Below are 21,820 nucleotides of genomic sequence, written 5' to 3'. Positions count from 1 at the left end.
CAACTAGCGACTCTAACCCATCTCACCTCACTGAAGAAGTCCGTGCTATCTGGAAATTTTTCTATGATCATTTCGCAGATGTGGTACAGAAGTGGATGTTTGTGTACCGTGTCCTTCACTTCCATGACTTTGGATAGGTATTCAAGGCGGAATCCTTTCACCTGGCTTCCGTTCAGGAAACTGCCCACCGATCTTAAGGTAGACAATATTACTTTGAACGTTTTGTTCATCTTCAACAATTCTATCCCTTGTTTTAAATCCATAAGTGGCTCTGCTATTTCTTTCTGAAAAGACATAACCATTTTTATACGATAGACTTTGGTACGGTAAAATACCTTTTTTGTGAAAATATTTTTTACTGTACCTCTAAATTGTCAAAGTCCAATTTAAAGACCCATAGTTTAAGTCTTGAAGACAGCTCATTTATGGAGGCTAGGGTTAATAGGAACTGTTCTGCGCTACCGAGTGGTAGATCTGGATTGGCGTACTGAAATAAAATATCTTCTTGGTAAGAATCGTAACCATTAAATAAAATAAATAATTTATTTGATTTTATAAAAAATATATAAAATTTTAGTTTATAATATTAAATTTACTGTTACCTGAGCTTCCTGGATTTTAACTTTTTCTTCCTCAGTTGGAAGCATGGTAAGAAGTTTCTCAATGCCTTCTCTGCCTACTACAGTCGCGTCCATTTTCATGATAGCAGCCTTGATAGTTTGAGGTGTCGGTAGTTTTTTCATGGCGATGTTGATAGCGTTGGAACGTTTAGCGTCCAATATTAAATTTCTTTTTGGTTCCATAAGTTTCTGAAATATTTAAATATTAATTTTTGTAAAAAAGGAACAGACAATTGACTACGATATGGTTTCCTAATCTGTGAATATCAAAATAATTAAATTAAATACGTACCTCCTTGATTACTAAGTCATTGGTTTTCGATTCAAATAGATGTTCTAACATATTAGTATCCAATGGGACTTCTGGTAGATCATCCCAGATTAACCCACCAACTTTGGATCTGACGGTGAATGGCATTGGGTTTTCGTGGATCTCACGCCAAAACAGTTTTACTGTCTTCTTGTTCTTTTTTATCGTGGAACTATCCGAATCATTGCACATTTCGGATGATAAAGGTGGTTTAGGTGGCGGAGCAGGAACATTGCATTTAAGAAGTGGAGGAAATGGCGCAGGTGGTGGTGGGAATGAGCCCGGTAACGGAGGAGGCATGCCGAGTAGAGGGAACATTCCTGGAGGCGGTGGCGGTGGCACACCAGGTGCATTCGCCGCTGGAGAATCTACGTCGTCATCCGAGTCCAGTCGTAAGTCAGAGAAATCCAAGTCACACAAATGGAACTCCCTGTTCAGACAACCTTTTTTCAACTCTTCCCAGTGCAAATCATTTTCTGATACTTTTATTTCATGCACTTTGGGGGCGATTTCTATAGTAGGACTTTTTATGACTTCTGCAAAATTTAAAAAGTATTAATGTTGCTGTAAAAGTTGTAGTAATATTAATAGAAAGTAAGACTAATCCTACTCATTTGTCGCTGAAGTTACGTACCCTTAGACTGAGACTTTGCTAATTCTTCTTTGGCTTTTGATACAATACCGGCCATATCAGACACTCTTAGTGGTTTTTCTTCCGTTGTGGGGCTCACGGGGCTGGTTAGTCTTTGGGCCAGATCTTTGATACTATGCTCCCTATTTAAAAGAATTCCTCGGTCATCTTTAACCTCGGGGGAGTCGATTTGTTTTTGTCTCATTACCGTCAGAGTATCCACTGCTGTCACGCTGCCAAGTGTACCATTTTGGATTCTCTGCTTTAGACCAGATGTGTATCTTTGGTTACCTATTATCACATAATTGACGCAAAGTTAATATTTATATTTAAAAAATATACAATTTGCTTTTATTCAAGCGATATTAATTAAGCAAAACTTAAAGCAGATCAGAAAATGCGGGTGATTAGTAGTGGGTTAGTTAAATGAACAAACCATTTTTCAGGATGTCTCCTAAGTTATGAGTCTTTGTCCTGTTATATGTGGCGTCTTCATCATGTTGTCCATTCGTAGCATTATTGTAGTTTTCAGTACCGTTTGCGTTGCCATTTAAACTTTGATAATGTCCGTTATTGTTGGTATAAGTTCCATTGGTATAGTTTCCATTAGTGTTAACATGGTTGCTATTGTAATTGTTGAAAAGTCCGTTGTAAATGTTATGTGAGTTATTTAGAAGTTCTTGTTGCTGTATGATATGATGGGCCTGTCTCGCGAACCTATCTCTTCTTCTCCTTAAAGCTGTATTCAGTTCCTTGTTTTCTTTATTATCTATGATTGACGGTAAAAATGTCGCTCGATGATTTGTGGTTTTGATGTCGGGTTCCGTATGAGTGATGAGTGGCGGTTTTGCTGCGTTGTTAGTAAAAATGCCAAAAGTTAGGTTAATATTAAAGCAAACACAACAAATGTACACAACAAACATTTTATGAAATCGATGGATTTTTGATTACATGAAGTATATTTATTGAAAGTAAAATAGTAAAGCCTTATTATAAAAACGGAATTTGCAAACAAAGTCATGCGTGAAAAATATTTTCACAAGACTGTAAATATAACGTATTCTTTACCTTTTTCTTTCGATTGTAGTTTTTTAGATTTCCTCCTTTCTGCGCCATTCAAGCTGAGACTTCTTCTTCGTACAGAATTTATAACTGATTCGTCTAATTGTCTGAAATTTATTAAAATATATTTAGACCTCCCTTAAGAATTTGATATGTTCTTAATTAAATGTTATATTATTTAATTAAAACCATCGAGATCTGTCTAAACTGTCAACTTCGCAACATCGCGTAGAAATGGCGTAAGTACCTATAAAAGCTAGTACACAAAAGTATAACCACATCACATTTACGCTTCGACGAAAGGACTGCCCACCCGTTGCACTTGGACCTGATGTCCTCCCACACAACGATTGTGTCAAATGCCTTGGGCTCCATCTAGACACACGCCTAACATGGAAAACACACATCAAGCGAAAAAGGGACGAAATCAACTTCAAGTGCAAAAACTTTAACTGATTAATAGGGCAAAACTCTGTGCTTTCAGTAGACAACAACAACGCTATACTTAAACCTACTTGGACCTACGGCATCCCAATCTGAGAAGTTGCCAGTAAAAGTAATTTACTCTATCTGCAACGAGTGCAGAACGTGCAATTGCAAATGCACCATGGTTCAGCAAGAATGAAGAAATACATGAATACCTTAAAATGCCAACCGTCTCTGGAGAGAAACATCTAGAGCGATTAGCTGATCATCCGAATTCCCTCGCATCAGGGCTTATAGACCTCGAAACTATGTGAAAAACTACAGAAGAAAAGCCACGGTGTATAAAGTGGGATGCTGTGACACTGGTTGTAGCTCCTGACACGTCACTTTTCCACACAACAAAACTGCTTACAGTCTAGTGAACTGATCGTAGTTTAAACCATGAAAGAAAAAAAATCTTACTTTAATGCTGTTCCGCTTTCGTCACCATCCTCGTAGAGAAGTACAGCTTCAAATATTTGTAGTTGTCTCAACAAATCTAAATCTGTGCCTTGTTTGGACATATATAACTGTATTATTATATCGTCCATGCCCTGATCCTGCAATGCATCCACTTGATCATAATATGTGTTTCTATCGGGAACATTGTTGAGGCATCTATTTATGAGAGTAGTGGCATATATAAGCAGCTCTGTGTCTGAAGCGTCGAAGTCTTGAAGGATTTTCATAACGTTGTACCAGGGTTGCCTGCCGTTAGAGCTATCTGCTGCGTGGATGGCGTCGATGAGGAGCAAACAGTTCTGTTCAGTATACTCGACAAACACCAGAAGCAGCTTAAGTGCAGTTTTGACTACATGCCGGAATTTGCTGGAGATGAGTGAATATAGCCACTGGACACAGCGCTTGTGTGCCATCACCCCGTGCATGCCGTCCACGTACAGAAGGATCTGTAAACGGATTGACGTTTTAGTTGGTTAGGCAAAGTCACTAATTTAGCAGAGTCAATAAAGCAGCAGCTTCCTAACTAACTTCTTATTTGCCAAGGACATAAGCGATTTTGAATGTCGTTGTCGTTGCGGTGTATTTAATTTAAAACACGTGAGGCAAGTAGATAATTCGATCATAAAAATAAATACCCTCCGGACTCGTGGTCACACCAGGTTGTCACACCAGTATGACAAACAGGATTTTTTTTCTTGTTTGTCACACCGCTAACAATATAACACCTTTTATCCTGACTTGTCATTATAAGTAGTGCTGTGTTTATCGGCGTATAAATTAAAATTGATTTTATTTACGAAATTATACTTAATTTAACAGAAACTTATCGCTATCGACCCGCTAGGGTCGATTAATTCTTTCAAACATTTTTCCTCTCAGACAGACGACGCCTTGAGCTGAGGTTCGCGCCCAATTGGGCACCCTCAGGCCTGTTGTCTTAAATGTTGTACCGGGTTAGAGCCTTCAGCGCTCCCCATTTGTCCGGCCAAGTAGTTAATGCGACAATATGACTTATTATCAAATAAAAAAAACTGGTAATTATGGAAAAATCCATGAGGTCGCCAGTGATAGAAGATAGGAATAAACAAAAAGAATGCGCTATTAAGGTGATGCGTTTCAGTCAGCTAGGTAACGCTGCGTCAACAGATGGCGTTACTTCTGCAGTTTTCGTATTTTTTTCCATTTATTCGTTTAGTGTTGAGTTCTGTCCCAGTGAAATGTTAGGTGGCGAAATCTTACATACATTATCTTTAAGTTAAGCTACAATTTTGAAGTATTTACTGCAGATATCATATTGAAACATTGCATCAAAAGTTGGTGTCATTTCAATTTGTGTACAAACACGAAGCTGTCACACACACATGCGAACTAGGTTAGCTATTAAAAGAGATGCATAATTTGAAGTCTACTTCTAACTTCTAAATGGCGCATTTGGTAAAGCAGTCGCCGCCATTCTTAAGTTTCACGGTTCAAACCCAAGTGCATGTTTTAATTGTTTTTACTTTTTGTATTTTTTTTACAATTGAATTTGGCGAACCCGTCTATTTATTACGGAATTTTCAAAAAGTATCACTTTTACCAATAATATTATAATTATACAATAATGTACTTTGCACTAAAGTACCTTCCGTAATTACCGTATTTTTTATTTTGTAAAATTCTAACAGGCATTAATCGCATCAGTGAACATGCGGCTAACTAAAAAACTACTGAACGGATTTTCATACGGTTTTCACCAATGAGTAGAGTGATTCATGGGCGTGCTTTAGGGTATATAACTTATACAAAGTATTTTTTTTTTGTATAAAATGGTTCAAAAATGATGATGAATGTCAAACATAATTATCGTTACAAATATAGCCGATGGTGGCGCCATCTATTGATTTAAGTAAATAAATTAGTATTGTCTCACGATTCCCGCTACCCCTTCCCTGTGCACGTCACAACAAGTGTGCTGATTGGCCATTGCGTGTCATCAGCCCCGCTCCGCGACGCGAAGAACAACCGCCAACCGCACCAGTATGAAAATTTACTCCAACGCGCGCGTGTGTGTTACTGCAATACCTCGCGTCTAAGTCGCATATCGCTAAATTCGCTCCAGATGTAAACAGTTTTGTTAGATCTTCGCACCCCCATCGCTTCAAAGGGTTGCGTAGGCGACTGAGCCACCGTTGTGAACTGGACTGTGCTGTGAAGTGCTGTGTGCTCTGAATCCCCGGGGATATCGTCGTTCGCTGGCGGTTTCATCGAAAGGTAAGGCGTGCACATCCTTTATTTCCTGTCCATTTTACAGCGTGAGACACTTATTTACAATAGAATCTTACAAATTCTTAATTATCGAAGGCAAACATAAAGTTCAGCCGCTGGCGCGTCCATTTGTGGTCCTTCTTAGCCAAATAATAATACTAGCACCCGCCCTTGTTAGTTTTCTTAGGATATCTAACGAGTGTATTTTATTCGCATTTATATATCGCGTACATTACGTACAGTATATAAACAACATTGTACAGTATATAAGCGCCACGACATTGTGTTGTGTGCTTTTATCCGCCATTTTATTCTCGCAACGCAATAACAATAATTTCTTATTTGTATCGCATTTATGTATGTAATTATCACGTAAATTACATTAACTTAAGCTTAAACGCATATAACATCGCATACCTACTCGTCAAATATTATTTTACATTTCTAATTGGAAATAAATCGCAATAACTTTACCGGTCGGTCACTCGCGGCCGCCCGGCGCATACGCGTAAGTACCTAGTTCAAAGTCACGCGTCCCTGTTGTAATTTCTACTTTTTTATAAAATACTAGCTTTTGCCCGCGACTTCGTCCGCGTGGCGTGTTATATAAGAGAGAGATCTTTGTGTATGTGGGAGTGCATACTTATGCAGTTTAGATTTTTTCATAAGTACATTTTTTTTTCCCAATAACTCCCATTTTTCAAAATACAGCCAAAAATAAACTTTATATTTACTAAGGTATGCATGCATGCTAGATTGAATCAATTGATTGAATTGTTTTTTTTTAATTGATTGTTCATTGAGTTTTAATTTTAATACACACTTCCTCTCTTCCCTTCAACGTTGCTGTGCCCTACAGGGTCCATGTTTTAGTTCCTATGCCTATGTAACACCCCATTGTACTACATGGAATGCAAAAAATAATTTAATTGAATTGAATTAAAAATATCTATCTTACGCGGTTTCGATTTTTTCATACAAATGTTTTTTTCCCACTAACTCCCGTTTCCGTGGGAATTTTGCAATATCCTGTTGCAACTAAGCTTTAAGTTAACTAAGGTACCTGCATGCCAAATTTCAAGCGTCTAACTTAAGCGGTTTAGATTTTTCATACAAAAAGATTTTCCCGCTAATTTCCGTTCCCGTGGGAATTCCGGGAATTCCTTCCTTAGTGCACCTCTACGGTACCTAAGCTATGCCCCTTCCAAATTTCAAATGCCTACGTTTAGCCGTTCAGGCTATGCGTTGATATGTCAGTCACTGAGTCAGTCAGTTTCTCCTTTTATTTAGATTTGATTTTTTCATACAAATGTTTTTTCCCGCTAACTACCGTTCCCGTGGGAATTTTGTAATATCCTGTTGCAACTAAGCTTTAAGTTTACTAAAGTACCTGCATGCCAAATTTCAAACGTCTAACTTGAGTGGTTTAGATTTTTCATACAAAAGGATTTTCGGGAATTCCTTTCTTAGTGCACCTCTACGGTATCTAAGGTACCTGCATGCCAAATTTCAATTGTCTAACTTGAGTGGTTTAGATTTTTCATACAAAAGGATTTTCCCGCTAATTCCCGTTCCCGTGAGAATTTTGGGAATTCCTTTCTTAGTGCACCTCTACGGTACCTATGGTACCTGCATGCCAAATTTCAAACGTCTAACTTGAGTGGTTTTGATTTTTCATACAAAAGGATTTTCCCGCTAATTCCCGTTCTCGTGGGAATTTCGGGAATTCCTTTCTTAATGCACCTCTACGGTACCTAAGGTACCTGCATGACAAATTTCAAACGTCTAACTTGAGTGGTTTAGATTTTTCATACAAAAGGATTTTCTTGCTAATTCCCGTTCTCGTGGGAATTTCGGGAATTCCTTTCTTAGTGCACCTCTACGGTACCTAAGGTATCTGCATGCCAAATTTCTAATGTCTAACTTGAGTGGTTTAGATTTTTCATACAAAAGGATTTTCCCGCTAATTCCCGTTCCCGTAAGAATTTCGGAAATTCCTTTCTTAGTACACCTCTACGGTATCTAAGGTACCTGCATGCCAAATTTCAAACGTCTAACTTGAGTGGTTTAGATTTTTCATACAAAAGAATTTCCCTTCACTACTCTGCTCCTATTGATTGTAGCGTGATGAAAAGTATACTATAACCTGTCCAGGAGTGTGAAGAATAATTGTACCAAGTTTCATTAAAATCCGTCCAGTAGTTTTTGTTTCTATAAGGAACATACAGACAGACAGACAGACAGACAGACAGACAGACAGACAGACAAAAATTTTACTGATTGCATTTTTGGCATCAGTATCGACCACTTATCACCCCCTGATAGTTATTTTGAAAAAATATTTAATGTACAGAATTGACCTCTCTACAGATTTATTATAAGTATAGATAGATAGATGTGGTGTAAGTAATTAGATTTTATCTGTATGTAATGTAACAGTCAGTTGAATAAAGAAACTTATACAAATCAGATCAATTAATTGGCGTTATGTGATTCTAGAAAGAGTTTTAATGTTAATAGATAGCTAGCTATAGCTATGTGTAAGTTCCTGTAGGAATGAGATATAACTGTTTAATAAAGACAGTTGCATCAAAATTTTATCATAAATTCCCTAAATTATGGCGCCTACCTACCCTCTAAGTTAGAAAAGTGATCAAATACTAACTTGAGGTCACTCAGTTTAAAAAAAAACATCGAAATCATTCCAGTAGCTATGGCGTCATGCGCTTCTTGACACGATCACGAAATCTAGATTTCCGCGGGAATGAGGTATTTTCCCGCCATAAAAAGTAGCCTGTGTCCGTGCCTAAGATCCTATCTTTAAATTAACCAAGTCTTATAAAATTCCGTTCAGACGTTAAGGCGTGAATGAGGCAAACTTTTAAAACAAACAATTAAAAATCACTAACCTAATTAGTTTTCTGTCTACTGCCTACGCCTTAAGTACGATAGCATAAATATTAATAGGCCATATCCTTTTCTAGATTACTATCTATCAGCTAACTAAATTTCATCAAAATCCGTTGAGCCGTTTAGGCATGATAGACAAAACTCCCAGCAAAAACCATAAAAAAATCACTAACTCAATTCAGTTTTCTGCCTACTACCCCCTCCTACCCCCTAAGTACGATGACGTGATCAATTTGATCGTACAACCGTTTTTAGATAACCAACTATTACCTTACTAAATTTCATTAAAATCCGTTCAGCCGTTTAGACGTGAAAGAGCAAAAGACCCAACAAAAACGACTACAAATCACTAAATCAATTTAGTTATCTGCCAACTGCCTACCCCCTAAGAACGATGGCGTGATTATTTATAGCCTATGACCATTTCTAGGTTATCATCTATCACCATACCAAATTTCATCAAAATCCGTTGAGCCGTTTAGGCGTGAAAGAGTAACAGACAGACATACAGACAGACAGACAGACAGAGTTACTTTCGCATTTATAATATTAGTATGGATTTACGCTCGCCTAGACTTTCTCATAAGCCATAATGTCTAAGAGTAAAGCTATTCATGAACCTGAGGACAGCGAAGCTGTCGATGTACAGCTACTCCTACTCGAGTCAAAACGCAACGCCATTTTCGAAATTGTACAACATATTTACGATTTAACGCCCGATATACATAAAAATGTTACGGCAAGGGACACTTTCCTCTGTGGAAGCGCAAATATCGATACACTTCGTCTCGATTTCCAAAAATTGGTGGACGATTATAACTGCCGCTTGTTAACTATAACGCCCGGGGCGAAACCCGATTATAAATGTTTAGTCTCTTTCGAACAAATACACTTCTCATCAAAAAAATCGAAACACTTCCGTTTTCATTGTTTCTGTCCGAATTTAACACAAAAAAGAATTCATACGATGAAAAAAAATACATAAATGTATAGCTGGCAGTTTGGCCATTACAGTAATAAGCGAAAATTCTAAATTCAAAATTAGAATTTCATTTGTTTATCTTATAAACGAAATGAATCACTGTTTTGAGACAAATGTGTGTTTAGGGTTGGAGTACATTTAGCGTTTAAAAACTAAAAATTGGCGCCTATCCTTAAACTTTTTGTTTTTTATTTCAATACTGTGACTTTGGGACGTCTGAAAAAAGGTTTTTTTTCTAAAACGTATGGATACTTCGCCCACAGAAGCCGCCCAAGTTGTGGCATTGCTGGATTCTGGCCTTAGTCAGCGTGTTGTGGCTGCAAGACTGCATCTAAGCCTGTCATCTGTTCATAGAGTCTATAAACGTTATCGGGAGACTGGTTTGTTCACGCGCCGTTCAGGATCTGGCAGGAATCGGGTCACTTCTGAGCGAGATGATCGATTTATTGTAACAACTTCTTTAAGAAATCGACGCCTTAACGCTTTTCAACTGCAGCAGCGGCTTCGTGTTGTACGAAGGGTGGCTGTAAGTGACTCTACAATTAGAAGAAGGTTGAAGGATCGTGGACTGGTACCGCATAAGCCAGCAAATGGGCCGAAATTAACTGCAGACCATCGAAGAGCGCGCCTTAACTTTGCACGTGAGCACCTAAATTGGTCATACCTACAGTGGAGCAAAGTTCTCTTTTCTGATGAGTGTAAAATTATGCTGTATGGTAACGACGGAAGGAACAAGGTCTACAGAAGAGACGGAGAACGCTATGCACAATGCTGCATTGAAGAAAAGGTCAGCTATGGTGGCGGTTCGTGGACGGTTTGGGGAGGAATCAGCGCCGACGGTAAGACAGAGCTTGCTTTCGTGTCTGGGCCACGTCTGCCTGCACTAAACTGTCATCGGTACGTCGAAGAGTGTCTCGAGCCTCATGTGATGCCCTATGCACATTTTATTGGCAACGGCTTCATATTCATGCACGACAATGCTAGGGCTCACACCGCGGGCGTCGTACGAGATTATCTTAACGAAGTCGATATCTCTATTATGGAATGGCCAGCAAGAAGCCCGGACATGAATCCCATTGAACATCTGTGGGATGAATTAAAGAGACGAATTCGAGCAAGAGATCCTGCCCCAGAAACACTTAGCCAGCTGCAAGATGCAATCCAAGAGGAATGGGACAATATACCACAGCATGTGATCGTGACTCTCATCCGATCGATGAAGAACCGTATGGAAGCAGTAATTAGAGCTCGGGGAGGGAATACAAGTTATTAAATAAACGTTTTTTAGCTTTTTTTTTCATTTACGTGTGTTGTTTTATCCATTTCCTTTATACTCCATACGGAATAAAAATGACTCATTTAACAAAATACGAAACCTATGAAAAATTCATTTAAATTTAGAACATTAACATTAAGATTTGATAAGCTCATATTACTCACTATTAAACAACATTTAACATTTATTCCTAAATGTACACATTTTTCTGATAATCCTGACAAAACGTAAACTTGCAAGGTGTTTCGATTTTTTTGATGAGAAGTGTATATAGTCGCATTAAACAACTGCGCAGTCAATATTCTTCTTGCACTTCTCAAGTTCAAAACACCAACCCGCGTAAAAGTCACCCGAGCTTGCCACCCATTGAGTTGATGTCTTTCTCTGGCGATATTCGCTCATGGCCTCTATTTTACGCAAGTTTTAAATCCACTGTACACGATAATCCATCGCTCACTGATACTGAGAAGCTGTACTACCTGCTAGGAAAGATCTCGGGCAAGGCTCACGCTGCGTGCGCAGGCATTACGCCGTGCGCAGAGAATTATAAACTTTTATTTGAAACGCTCATTGAGAAGTACGAAGACAAACGTACGCTCGCTTCTACCTACATTAATCAATTATGTGATTTTAAACCGCTGACTTCTGCGTCCGTCAATAATTTTGAGTCGTTTTCTGACAAGTTCGTAAGCGCAGTTCGCGCATTGAAAAACCTCAAACTTGATAATTTAACGGATTTTATTCTACTTCATATCGCTCTTAAAAAGTTCGATTCTGATACAGTTCGCGCGTTTGAAATGAGTATTGACTCAAATAATATTCCCACGTTTGACGAGTTTGTAACTTTCATAAATAAACAAGCAAAAATATTGCAACGCTCGCCTACTACAGCTCACCCTGTAAGTAGTGCTAAAAAAGATAATACCCTTTCGCGCCCCCGCTCTAATAATGTAAACGCATCGCCGCCGCACTATCAGGCCTATCTGAGTACGGTAGATTCCGCAAACATATGTTTGTGTGCTAATATTACGCATCAACATTTATTTAAATGCCCCGATTTTAATAAGTTGATCCCGGACGAACGTTTCAAGGCCGTGAAGGAAAGAAACGGGTGTGTTAACTGTTTGAGTTTAATACACCGAGTTTCAAATTGTAATTCAAATCTGAACTGCCGGGTTTGTAAATTAAAACATCATACGCTACTTCACTTCGAACGGGAATCGAACCGCAACCTCTCCGCGTCGACGGCACCGTCGACCGCGCCATCGCGTCCCTCGCAACCGCCGCCGCCCGTCGCGCCCGCACTGTGTGAGCGCGCGGACGTCGCGTTGTGTGCAACCGGCCCAACGACCGCGACGACACCGCGCGTTGATAATGAACAACTTGCCGCGTCTACTACAATTCTGCTTGCCACCGCGCAAGTAGCCGCGTACGATAGTAGTGGTAATTGTCATCACATTCGTGTTTTACTTGATTCTGCTTCTCAGAGTCATTTTATAACTAAAGAATGTTGCGAACGTTTAGGTATACAACGTAAACAAATCGAACGCACAATTATAAAGGGTTTCGGTGGATCGGAGAAGGTACTTAAGGGGTCAGTCGATTTCGAATTTCATTCCCGCTTTAATTCAAATATTAAATATAATATTTGCTCGCTGGTCGTAGACCAAATAACGGATTGTTTGCCGACCGCCGTGGTTGACAGATCTGCGCTTCCGCAATTGGATAATTTACCGCTCGCGGATACTACTTTCGCGACTCCTAATAAAATAGACGCTTTGATAGGTGCATCGCTTTTCCCGCATTTGTTATTACCCGATGTTGGAGGGAGTGACTTCACGTCGGCGCCCCCGCCCGCACCCCGCGCTGTTAACACAGTTTTGGGATATGTTATTATGGGTTCCGTACCCACTATTTGTAACGCCGCGGCCTCTTCACTAACTGCTTGCTGCGTAGTTGAGGAGCCAATTAACACTCTTGTAAAAAGGTTCTGGGAATTAGAAGAACTTACCGCTTCGCCCGTTCAATGTGCCGAGGACGTTGAATGTGATGTTTTCTACCGCGCGACCACTGCGCGTGATCCCACTAGTGGTCGATATATTGTTGGCTTACCGTTCTGTGAGGACGTCTTCTCGCTTGGTGAATCTTATGATATTGCCCGCAAACGCTTTCTGTGTTTAGAAAGAAAGTTAGAAGCTTTACCTAATTTGAGATCTGCTTATGATGAAGTCATCACTGAGTACATCGATAAAGAGTACATATCGCCCGCACCTTCTGACGACTCTAGTAAGTCGCTGTTACCCATGTATGTTATTCCGCATCACGGAGTTGTTCGGGAGGACAAAGCTTCTACTCGCTTACGCATCGTTTTGGACGCCAGCAGTAAGACTGGTTCCGGACGCTCTTTAAATGACGTCCTGCACAGTGGGCCGAATTTACAAGGCAATCTTTTTGAGATCATTTTAAACTTTCGCATTTACCCTGTCGCTTTAACGGCTGATTGTCGTCAGCAGTTTCTCCAGATCGTTATGCGAGACATCGATCGTCGCTATCAACGCATTCTTTACCGCTTTAATCCACAAGACCCGCTTGTTCTTTACGAGTTCAACCGCGTTTGCTTCGGCTTGAAGTCTAGCCCGTACCATGCACTGCGCACGGTACAGCAGCTTGTCTCCGATGATGGTTCTAAATATCCGCGTGCGAGCGAGATAGCGTCCAATGCGCTTTACATGGATGACATTGCGTTCTCTGTAATGAAGGCGGAGGATGGCGTCGCCGCCTCTAAGGAACTCATCGACTTGTTCAAGACAGCTCAATGGGACTTGGTCAAGTGGAAAAGCAACTCGCAGACGGTTTTAGATTCTATTCCCGCTTCGCACAAACTCACTAAAGAGGTCGAGTTTGATAAATCCATGCAGCACAAAATACTGGGCTTGCATTGGTCCACGCAATCTGATTATTTTTATTTTCAAGTCGCGCCTCGCGAGCAGGATAAGTGTACTAAGCGCACTATCCTCTCCACTATTGCCCGCTTGTGGGACATCATGGGATTTGTTGCTCCGACTATCCTATACGCTAAACTTTTGATAAAACAGCTCTGGCAGCTGGGAATCGACTGGGATGATGAGCCGCCGCCACACATCATTAAGATATGGAGACAGTTTTGTCACGAGCTTCCATTGCTCAATGATTTTAAAATACCGCGACATGTAGGTGTGGTGGAAGACTGCGTCGTCACTTTAGTCGGATTCTCAGACGCCAGTGAGCTCGCGTACGGAGGTGTGGTATACCTTCACGTACAGTCCGCTAGTGGTAACACCGTGCAGCTCGTGTGCTCGAAGTCCAAAGTTGCGCCCTCGCAACCGCTCACTATCGCTCGTCTCGAGCTCTGCGGCATCGTGTTATTATCTAAATTACTTCGCACAGTTTTAAATAACTACGCTAGCCGCTTTGCCGTTAACGTTTGCGCTTTTACCGACTCTAAAGTCGCTTTATATTGGATTAAAAGTTCGCCCCACCGCTGGCAAACGTTCGTCGCAAATCGCGTCGTCCAGGTGAAGAGGTCAACATCGCCGCTGATAACTTTCATCACGTCTCCGGAGTGGAGAACCCCGCAGACTGTTTGTCGCGTGGCGTTACGCCACAGAAGCTTATTTCGCACCCCCTGTGGTTAAAGGGGCCTCCGTGGCTTGCGATGGACCCGTCACAGTGGCCTATTAATAAAGAGTCCGAGGTACAGTCTATTGAAGATATACCTGAGAGGAAGATTTTAGCACACCCTGTGACTGCTCCCGCGCATGACTGCGCTATATACAACCTTGCTCAGCGCGTGTCATCTTGGACGAAGCTATTACGCGTGATTGTATTTGTATGCAGATTCACTAAATTATTACCTCGCCGTGAGTCCATGTCCGTTACCGCTAGCGACATGGAGTTCGCTGAAATTAAAATATTACAAATTATACAACGCAAATATTTCGTCGACGAATTAAATAACTTACGCAATAATAAATGTTGTTCTCCCGCATTTAATAAGTTACGCGCGTTTCTGGACAATGGTCTGATTAGGGTAGGCGGTCGTCTCGTCAATTCTGATCTAGATTATTCCCATAAACATCCCGCTATTCTACCGCGACATGACCATGTCATCGACCTTATTATTGATCATTATCATAAAACGCATTTACACGCTGGTCCCGAACTTTTGATGTCTCTCCTTAGACAAAGGTTCTGGATACTGTCCGCCCGTCGCGCTGTGAGACAGAGAGTCCACAGATGTAACAAGTGTTTTCGCATGAAACCGCGACCCACATTTCCGCTTATGGCAAATTTGCCTGACACTCGTACTACACGAGCTGTCAAAGCTTTCACGCACACCGGCTGCGATTACGCAGGCCCTATTTCTTATACGCCCGTTAGGCGTCGCGGAGTTCAAAGTTTGAAGGGTTACATCTGTGTCTTCACGTGTCTGACGACACGAGCGGTACATATTGAGATCGCTACTGACCTTAGTACTCCCAGCTTCTTAGCTGCCTTAAAACGCTTTCTCGCGCGCCGTGGTCCGGTACAGTGTATGTATTCCGACAACGGAACCAACTTTCAAGGCGCTAAGTCCTATCTCCGTGAGTTATATGATTTCCTTAATAAAGATTATCGCCCTCGTTTCGAAGAGGAGTTAACAGAAAATCGCATCGAGTGGAAATTTATCTGCCCGAATTCACCGCATTTCGGCGGCTGTTGGGAGAGCATGGTCAAAATTATTAAAACGCATTTATTTAAAGTCATTGGACAACAACTTCTGTCGTATGAAGAACTTAGTACGGTTCTAACGCAAATAGAGTGTCTGCTTAATTCGCGTCCTTTGACTGTTTTAAGTTCCGACCCCGCGGAACCTACCGCGTTGACGCCAAGTCACTTCCTCCACACCGCGCCTCTATCTTCCCTACCCGCGCCTGAAGTAGATTGTAATAACCTTAACTTACTTCATAGGCATTCACTGCTCGATAAACTCGTTCAGTCTTTCTGGGAGCGATGGAGGATTGAGTACTTACACAATCTTCAATCGAGAGAGAAGTGGAATACCGCGTCTGTTCCCATTACGCCGGGACAGTTGTTATTATTTTAACCGATAATGCACCTCCTCTCACATGGCCGTTAGCGGTTGTAGAGAAGGTCCATCCCTCAAAGGATGGTATAGTTCGCGTGGCTACTGTTAGGACTTCTAGAGGTACATATCTTCGTCCTGTCGTACGCTTATGTCCTCTGCCTAACCAGTAAGTTTAATTTCGCATTCGCGCATACTCTTAGACATTAAGTTTATTTGTATATATCTATTATACGTTAATTAGTTATCTATAACACGCTATTTGTTTCGCATATCGTAACTTAAGTTTATGTAACTTCGCATATCCATACTAATATTATAAATGCGAAAGTAACTCTGTCTGTCTGTCTGTCTGTCTGTCTGTTACTCTTTCACGCCTAAACGGCTCAACGGATTTTGATGAAATTTGGTATGGTGATAGATGATAACCTAGAAATGGTCACAGGCTATAAATAATCACGCCATCGTGCTTAGGGGGTAGGCAGTTGGCAGATAACTAAATTGATTTAGTGATTTGTAGTCGTTTTTGTTGGGACTTTTGCTCTTTCACGTCTAAACGGCTGAACGGATTTTAATGAAATTTAGTAAGGTAATAGTTGGTTATCTAAAAACGGTTGTACGATCAAATTGATCACGTCATCGTACTTAGGGGGTAGGAAGTAGGCAGAAAACTGAATTGAGTTAGTGATTTTTTTATGGTTTTTGCTGGGAGTTTTGTCTATCATGCCTAAACGGCTCAACGGATTTTGATGAAATTTAGTTAGCTGATAGATAGTAATCTAGAAAAGGATATGGCCTATTAATATTTATGCTATCGTACTTAAGGCGTAGGCAGTAGACAGAAAACTAGGTTAGTGATTTTTAATTGTTTGTTTTAAAAGTTTGCCTCATTCACGCCTTAACGTCTGAACGGAATTTTATAAGACTTGGTTAATTTAAAGATAGGATCTTAGGCACGGACACAGGCTACTTTTTATGGCGGGAAAATACCTCATTCCCGCGGAAATCTAGATTTCGTGATCGTGTCAAGAAGCGCATGACGCCATAGCTACTGGAATGATTTCGATGTTTTTTTTTTAAACTGAGTGACCTCAAGTTAGTATTTGATCACTTTTCTAACTTAGAGGGTAGGTAGGCGCCATAATTTAGGGAATTTATGATAAAATTTTGATGCAACTGTCTTTATTAAACAGTTATATCTCATTCCTACAGGAACCTACACATAGCTATAGCTAGCTATCTATTAACATTAAAACTCTTTCTAGAATCACATTACGCCAATTAATTGATCTGATTTGTATAAGTTTTTTTATTCAACTGACTGTTACATTACATACAGATAAAATCTAATTACTTACACCACATAATTAATATAGTACTACATGACTAGCTACGCTTTAAACTTGAGGAGGTAATTCGATAGACATTTATACGAACTTTAAGCCCAGTAATCAATCATAGTAATAAGGTAATACTCATTTTAGACAAAGAAACGGATAGGTAATCAGTTCGTCAACGAAATTATAACACCTACACTTAGTTTGTTTACTATTTAACGAGGGAAAATAATCTATACTTATAATAAATCTGTAGAGAGGTCAATTCTGTACATTAAATATTTTTTCAAAATAACTATCAGGGGGTGATAAGTGGTCGATACTGATGCCAAAAATGCAATCAGTAAAATTTTTGTCTGTCTGTCTGTCTGTCTGTCTGTCTGTCTGTCTGTCTGTCTGTCTGTCTGTCTGTCTGTATGTTCCTTATAGAAACAAAAACTACTGGACGGATTTTAATGAAACTTGGTACAATTATTCTTCACACTCCTGGACAGGTTATAGAATACTTTTCATCACGCTACAATCAATAGGAGCAGAGTAGTGAAGGGAAATTCTTTTGTATGAAAAATCTAAACCACTCAAGTTAGACGTTTGAAATTTGGCATGCAGGTACCTTAGATACCGTAGAGGTGCACTAAGAAAGGAATTCCCGAAAATCCTACGGGAACGGGAATTAGCGGGAAAATCCTTTTGTATGAAAAATCTAAACCACTCAAGTTAGACGTTTGAAATTTGGCAAGCAGGTACCTTAGATACCGTAGAGGTGTACTAAGAAAGGAATTTCCGAAATTCCTACGGGAACGGGAATTAGCGGGAAAATCCTTTTGTATGAAAAATCTAAACCACTCAAGTTAGACGTTTGAAATTTGGCATGCAGATACCTTAAGTACCGTAGAGGTGCACTAAGAAAGGAATTCCCGAAATTCCTACGAGAACGGGAATTAGCAAGAAAATCCTTTTGTATGAAAAATCTAAACCACTCAAGTTAGACGTTTGAAATTTGTCATGCAGGTACCTTAGGTACCGTAGAGGTGCATTAAGAAAGGAATTCCCGAAATTCCCACGAGAACGGGAATTAGCGGGAAAATCCTTTTGTATGAAAAATCTAAACCATTCAAGTTAGATGTTTGAAATTTGTCATACAGGTACCTTAGATACCATAGAGGTGTACTAAGAAAGGAATTCCCGAAATTCCCACGGGAACGGGAATTAGCGGGAAAATCCTTTTGTATGAAAAATCTAAACCACTCAAGTTAGACGTTTGAAATTTGGCATGCAGGTACCTTAGATACCGTAGAGGTGTACTAAGAAAGGAATTTCCGAAATTCTTACGAGAACGGGAATTAGGCGGAAAATCCTTTTGTATGAAAAATCTAAACCACTCAAGTTAGACGTTTGAAATTTGGCATGCAGATACCTTAAGTACCGTAGAGGTGCACTAAGAAAGGAATTCCCGAAATTCCCACGAGAACGGGAATTAGCAAGAAAATCCTTTTGTATGAAAAATCTAAACCACTCAAGTTAGACGTTTGAAATTTGTCATGCAGGTACCTTAGGTACCGTAGAGGTGCATTAAGAAAGGAATTCCCGAAATTCCCACGAGAACGGGAATTAGCGGGAAAATCCTTTTGTATGAAAAATCTAAACCATTCAAGTTAGATGTTTGAAATTTGTCATGCAGGTACCTTAGATACCGTAGAGGTGTACTAAGAAAGGAATTCCCGAAAATCCTACGGGAACGGGAATTAGCGGGAAAATCCTTTTGTATGAAAAATCTAAACCACTCAAGTTAGACGTTTGAAATTTGGCATGCAGATACCTTAGATACCGTAGAGGTGTACTAAGAAAGGAATTTCCGAAATTCCTACGGGAACGGGAATTAGCGGGAAAATCCTTTTGTATGAAAAATCTAAACCACTCAAGTTAGACGTTTGAAATTTGGCATGCAGATACCTTAAGTACCGTAGAGGTGCACTAAGAAAGGATTTCCCGAAATTCCCACGAGAACGGGAATTAGCAAGAAAATCCTTTAGTATGAAAAATCTAAACCACTCAAGTTAGACGTTTGAAATTTGTCATCCAGGTACCTTAGGTACCTTAGAGGTGCATTAAGAAAGGAATTCCCGAAATTCCCACGAGAACGGGAATTAGCGGGAAAATCCTTTTGTATGAAAAATCTAAACCACTCAAGTTAGACGTTTGAAATTTGGCATGCAGGTACCTTAGATACCGTAGAGGTGTACTAAGAAAGGAATTTCCGAAATTCTTACGGGAACGGGAATTAGCGGGAAAATCCTTTTGTATGAAAAATCTAAACCACTCAAGTTAGACGTTTAAAATTTGGCATGCAGGTACCATAGGTACCGTAGAGGTGCACTAAGAAAGGAATTCCCGAAATTCCCACGAGAACGGGAATTAGCAAGAAAATCCTTTTGTATGAAAAATCTAAACCACTCAAGTTAGACGTTTGAAATTTGTCATGCAGGTACCTTAGGTACCGTAGAGGTGTACTAAGAAAGGAATTTCCGAAATTCCTACGGGAACGGGAATTAGCGGGAAAATCCTTTTGTATGAAAAATCTAAACCACTCAAGTTAGACGTTTGAAATTTGGCATGCAGATACCTTAAGTACCGTAGAGGTGCACTAAGAAAGGATTTCCCGAAATTCCCACGAGAACGGGAATTAGCAAGAAAATCCTTTTGTATGAAAAATCTAAACCACTCAAGTTAGACGTTTGAAATTTGTCATGCAGGTACCTTAGGTACCGTAGAGGTGCATTAAGAAAGGATTTCCCGAAATTCCCACGAGAACGGGAATTAGCAAGAAAATCCTTTTGTATGAAAAATCTATACCACTCAAGTTAGACGTTTGAAATTTGTCATGCAGGTACCTTAGGTACCTTAGAGGTGTATTAAGAAAGGAATTCCCGAAATTCCCACGAGAACGGGAATTAGCAAGAAAATCCTTTTGTATGAAAAATCTAAACCACTCAAGTTAGACGTTTGAAATTTGGCATGCAGGTACCTTAGATACCGTAGAGGTGTACTAAGAAAGGAATTTCCGAAATTCTTACGGGAACGGGAATTAGCGGGAAAATCCTTTTGTATGAAAAATCTAAACCACTCAAGTTAGACGTTTGAAATTTGTCATGCAGGTACCTTAGGTACCGTAGAGGTGCATTAAGAAAGGAATTCCCAAAATTCTCACGGGAACGGTAGTTAGCGGGAAAATCCTTTTGTATGAAAAATCTAAACCATTCAAGTTAGATGTTTGAAATTTGTCATGCAGGTACCTTAGATACCGTAGAGGTGTACTAAGAAAGGAATTCCCGAAATTCCCACGGGAACGGGAATTAGCGGGAAAATCCTTTTGTATGAAAAATCTAGGACTTATGATGACCAAATTGGAGATGTCCTTAGAAAAGGTTCAATACGATCTACTCTGAACCGGCGTGCGTGTATGAAGCGATTGATGAATGTGGAGGAAGCAAGAGAAGTGTGTCAGGATCGAAGCAAATGGAATTCTATAGTCTCTGCTTACCCCGGTGGGAAATAGGCGTGAGTTTATGTATGTATGTATGTATGAAAAATCTAAACCACTCAAGTTAGACGCTTGAAATTTGGCATGCAGGTACCTTAGTTAACTTAAAGCTTAGTTGCAACAGGATATTGCAAAATTCCCACGGAAACGGGAGTTAGTGGGAAAAAAACATTTGTATGAAAAAATCGAAACCGCGTAAGATAGATATTTTCAATTCAATTAAATTATTTATTGCATTCCATGTAGTACAATGGGGTGTTACATAGGCATAGGAACTAAAACATGGACCCTGTAGGGCACAGCAACGTTGAAGGGAAGAGAGGAAGTGTGTATTAAAATTAAAACTCAATGAACAATCAATTAAAAAAAAACAATTCAATCAATTGATTCAATCTAGCATGCATGCATACCTTAGTAAATATAAAGTTTATTTTTGGCTGTATTTTGAAAAATGGGAGTTATTGGGAAAAAAAAAATGTACTTATGAAAAAATCTAAACTGCATAAGTATGCACTCCCACACACACAAAGATCTCTCTCTTATATAACACGCCACGCGGACGAAGTCGCGGGCAAAAGCTAGTCCTTACTAATATTATAAATGCGAAAGTAACTCTGTCTGTCTGTCTGTCTGTCTGTCTGTCTGTTACTCTCTCACGCCTAAACGGCTCAACGGATTTTGATGAAATTTGGTATGGTGATAGATGATAACCTAGAAATGGTCATAGGCTATAAATAATCACGCCATCGTGCTTAGGGGGTAGGCAGTTGGCAGATAACTAAATTGATTTAGTGATTTGTAGTCGTTTTTGTTGGGACTTTTGCTCTTTCACGTCTAAACGGCTGAACGGATTTTAATGAAATTTAGTAAGGT

The 21,820-nt window shown here is 39.9% G+C and overlaps 1 protein-coding gene across 1 annotated transcript in view; it reads right to left on the bottom strand.

Moving 5' to 3' along the window:
* Positions 1–21,820, bottom strand: part of LOC126381329 (FH1/FH2 domain-containing protein 3-like) — a 39,206-nt gene that overhangs the window by 4,265 nt on the left and 13,121 nt on the right. The window contains exons 4-11 of the mRNA XM_050030827.1: positions 3,512–3,996; positions 2,630–2,730; positions 1,998–2,411; positions 1,565–1,852; positions 913–1,466; positions 603–809; positions 365–487; positions 27–284 (exon numbers count right to left, since the gene is read on the bottom strand). Coding sequence (XP_049886784.1) covers positions 27–284; positions 365–487; positions 603–809; positions 913–1,466; positions 1,565–1,852; positions 1,998–2,411; positions 2,630–2,730; positions 3,512–3,996 — 2,430 coding nt within the window. The remainder of the gene's footprint in view (positions 1–26; positions 285–364; positions 488–602; positions 810–912; positions 1,467–1,564; positions 1,853–1,997; positions 2,412–2,629; positions 2,731–3,511; positions 3,997–21,820) is intronic.

The sequence above is a fragment of the Pectinophora gossypiella genome, unplaced genomic scaffold, assembly GCF_024362695.1.
Source record: "Pectinophora gossypiella unplaced genomic scaffold, ilPecGoss1.1 Pgos_45, whole genome shotgun sequence".
Lineage (NCBI taxonomy): Eukaryota > Metazoa > Arthropoda > Insecta > Lepidoptera > Gelechiidae > Pectinophora > Pectinophora gossypiella.
The sequence above is the reverse complement of the archived record's forward strand: the minus strand, read 5'-3'. Positions and strand labels throughout refer to the sequence as shown.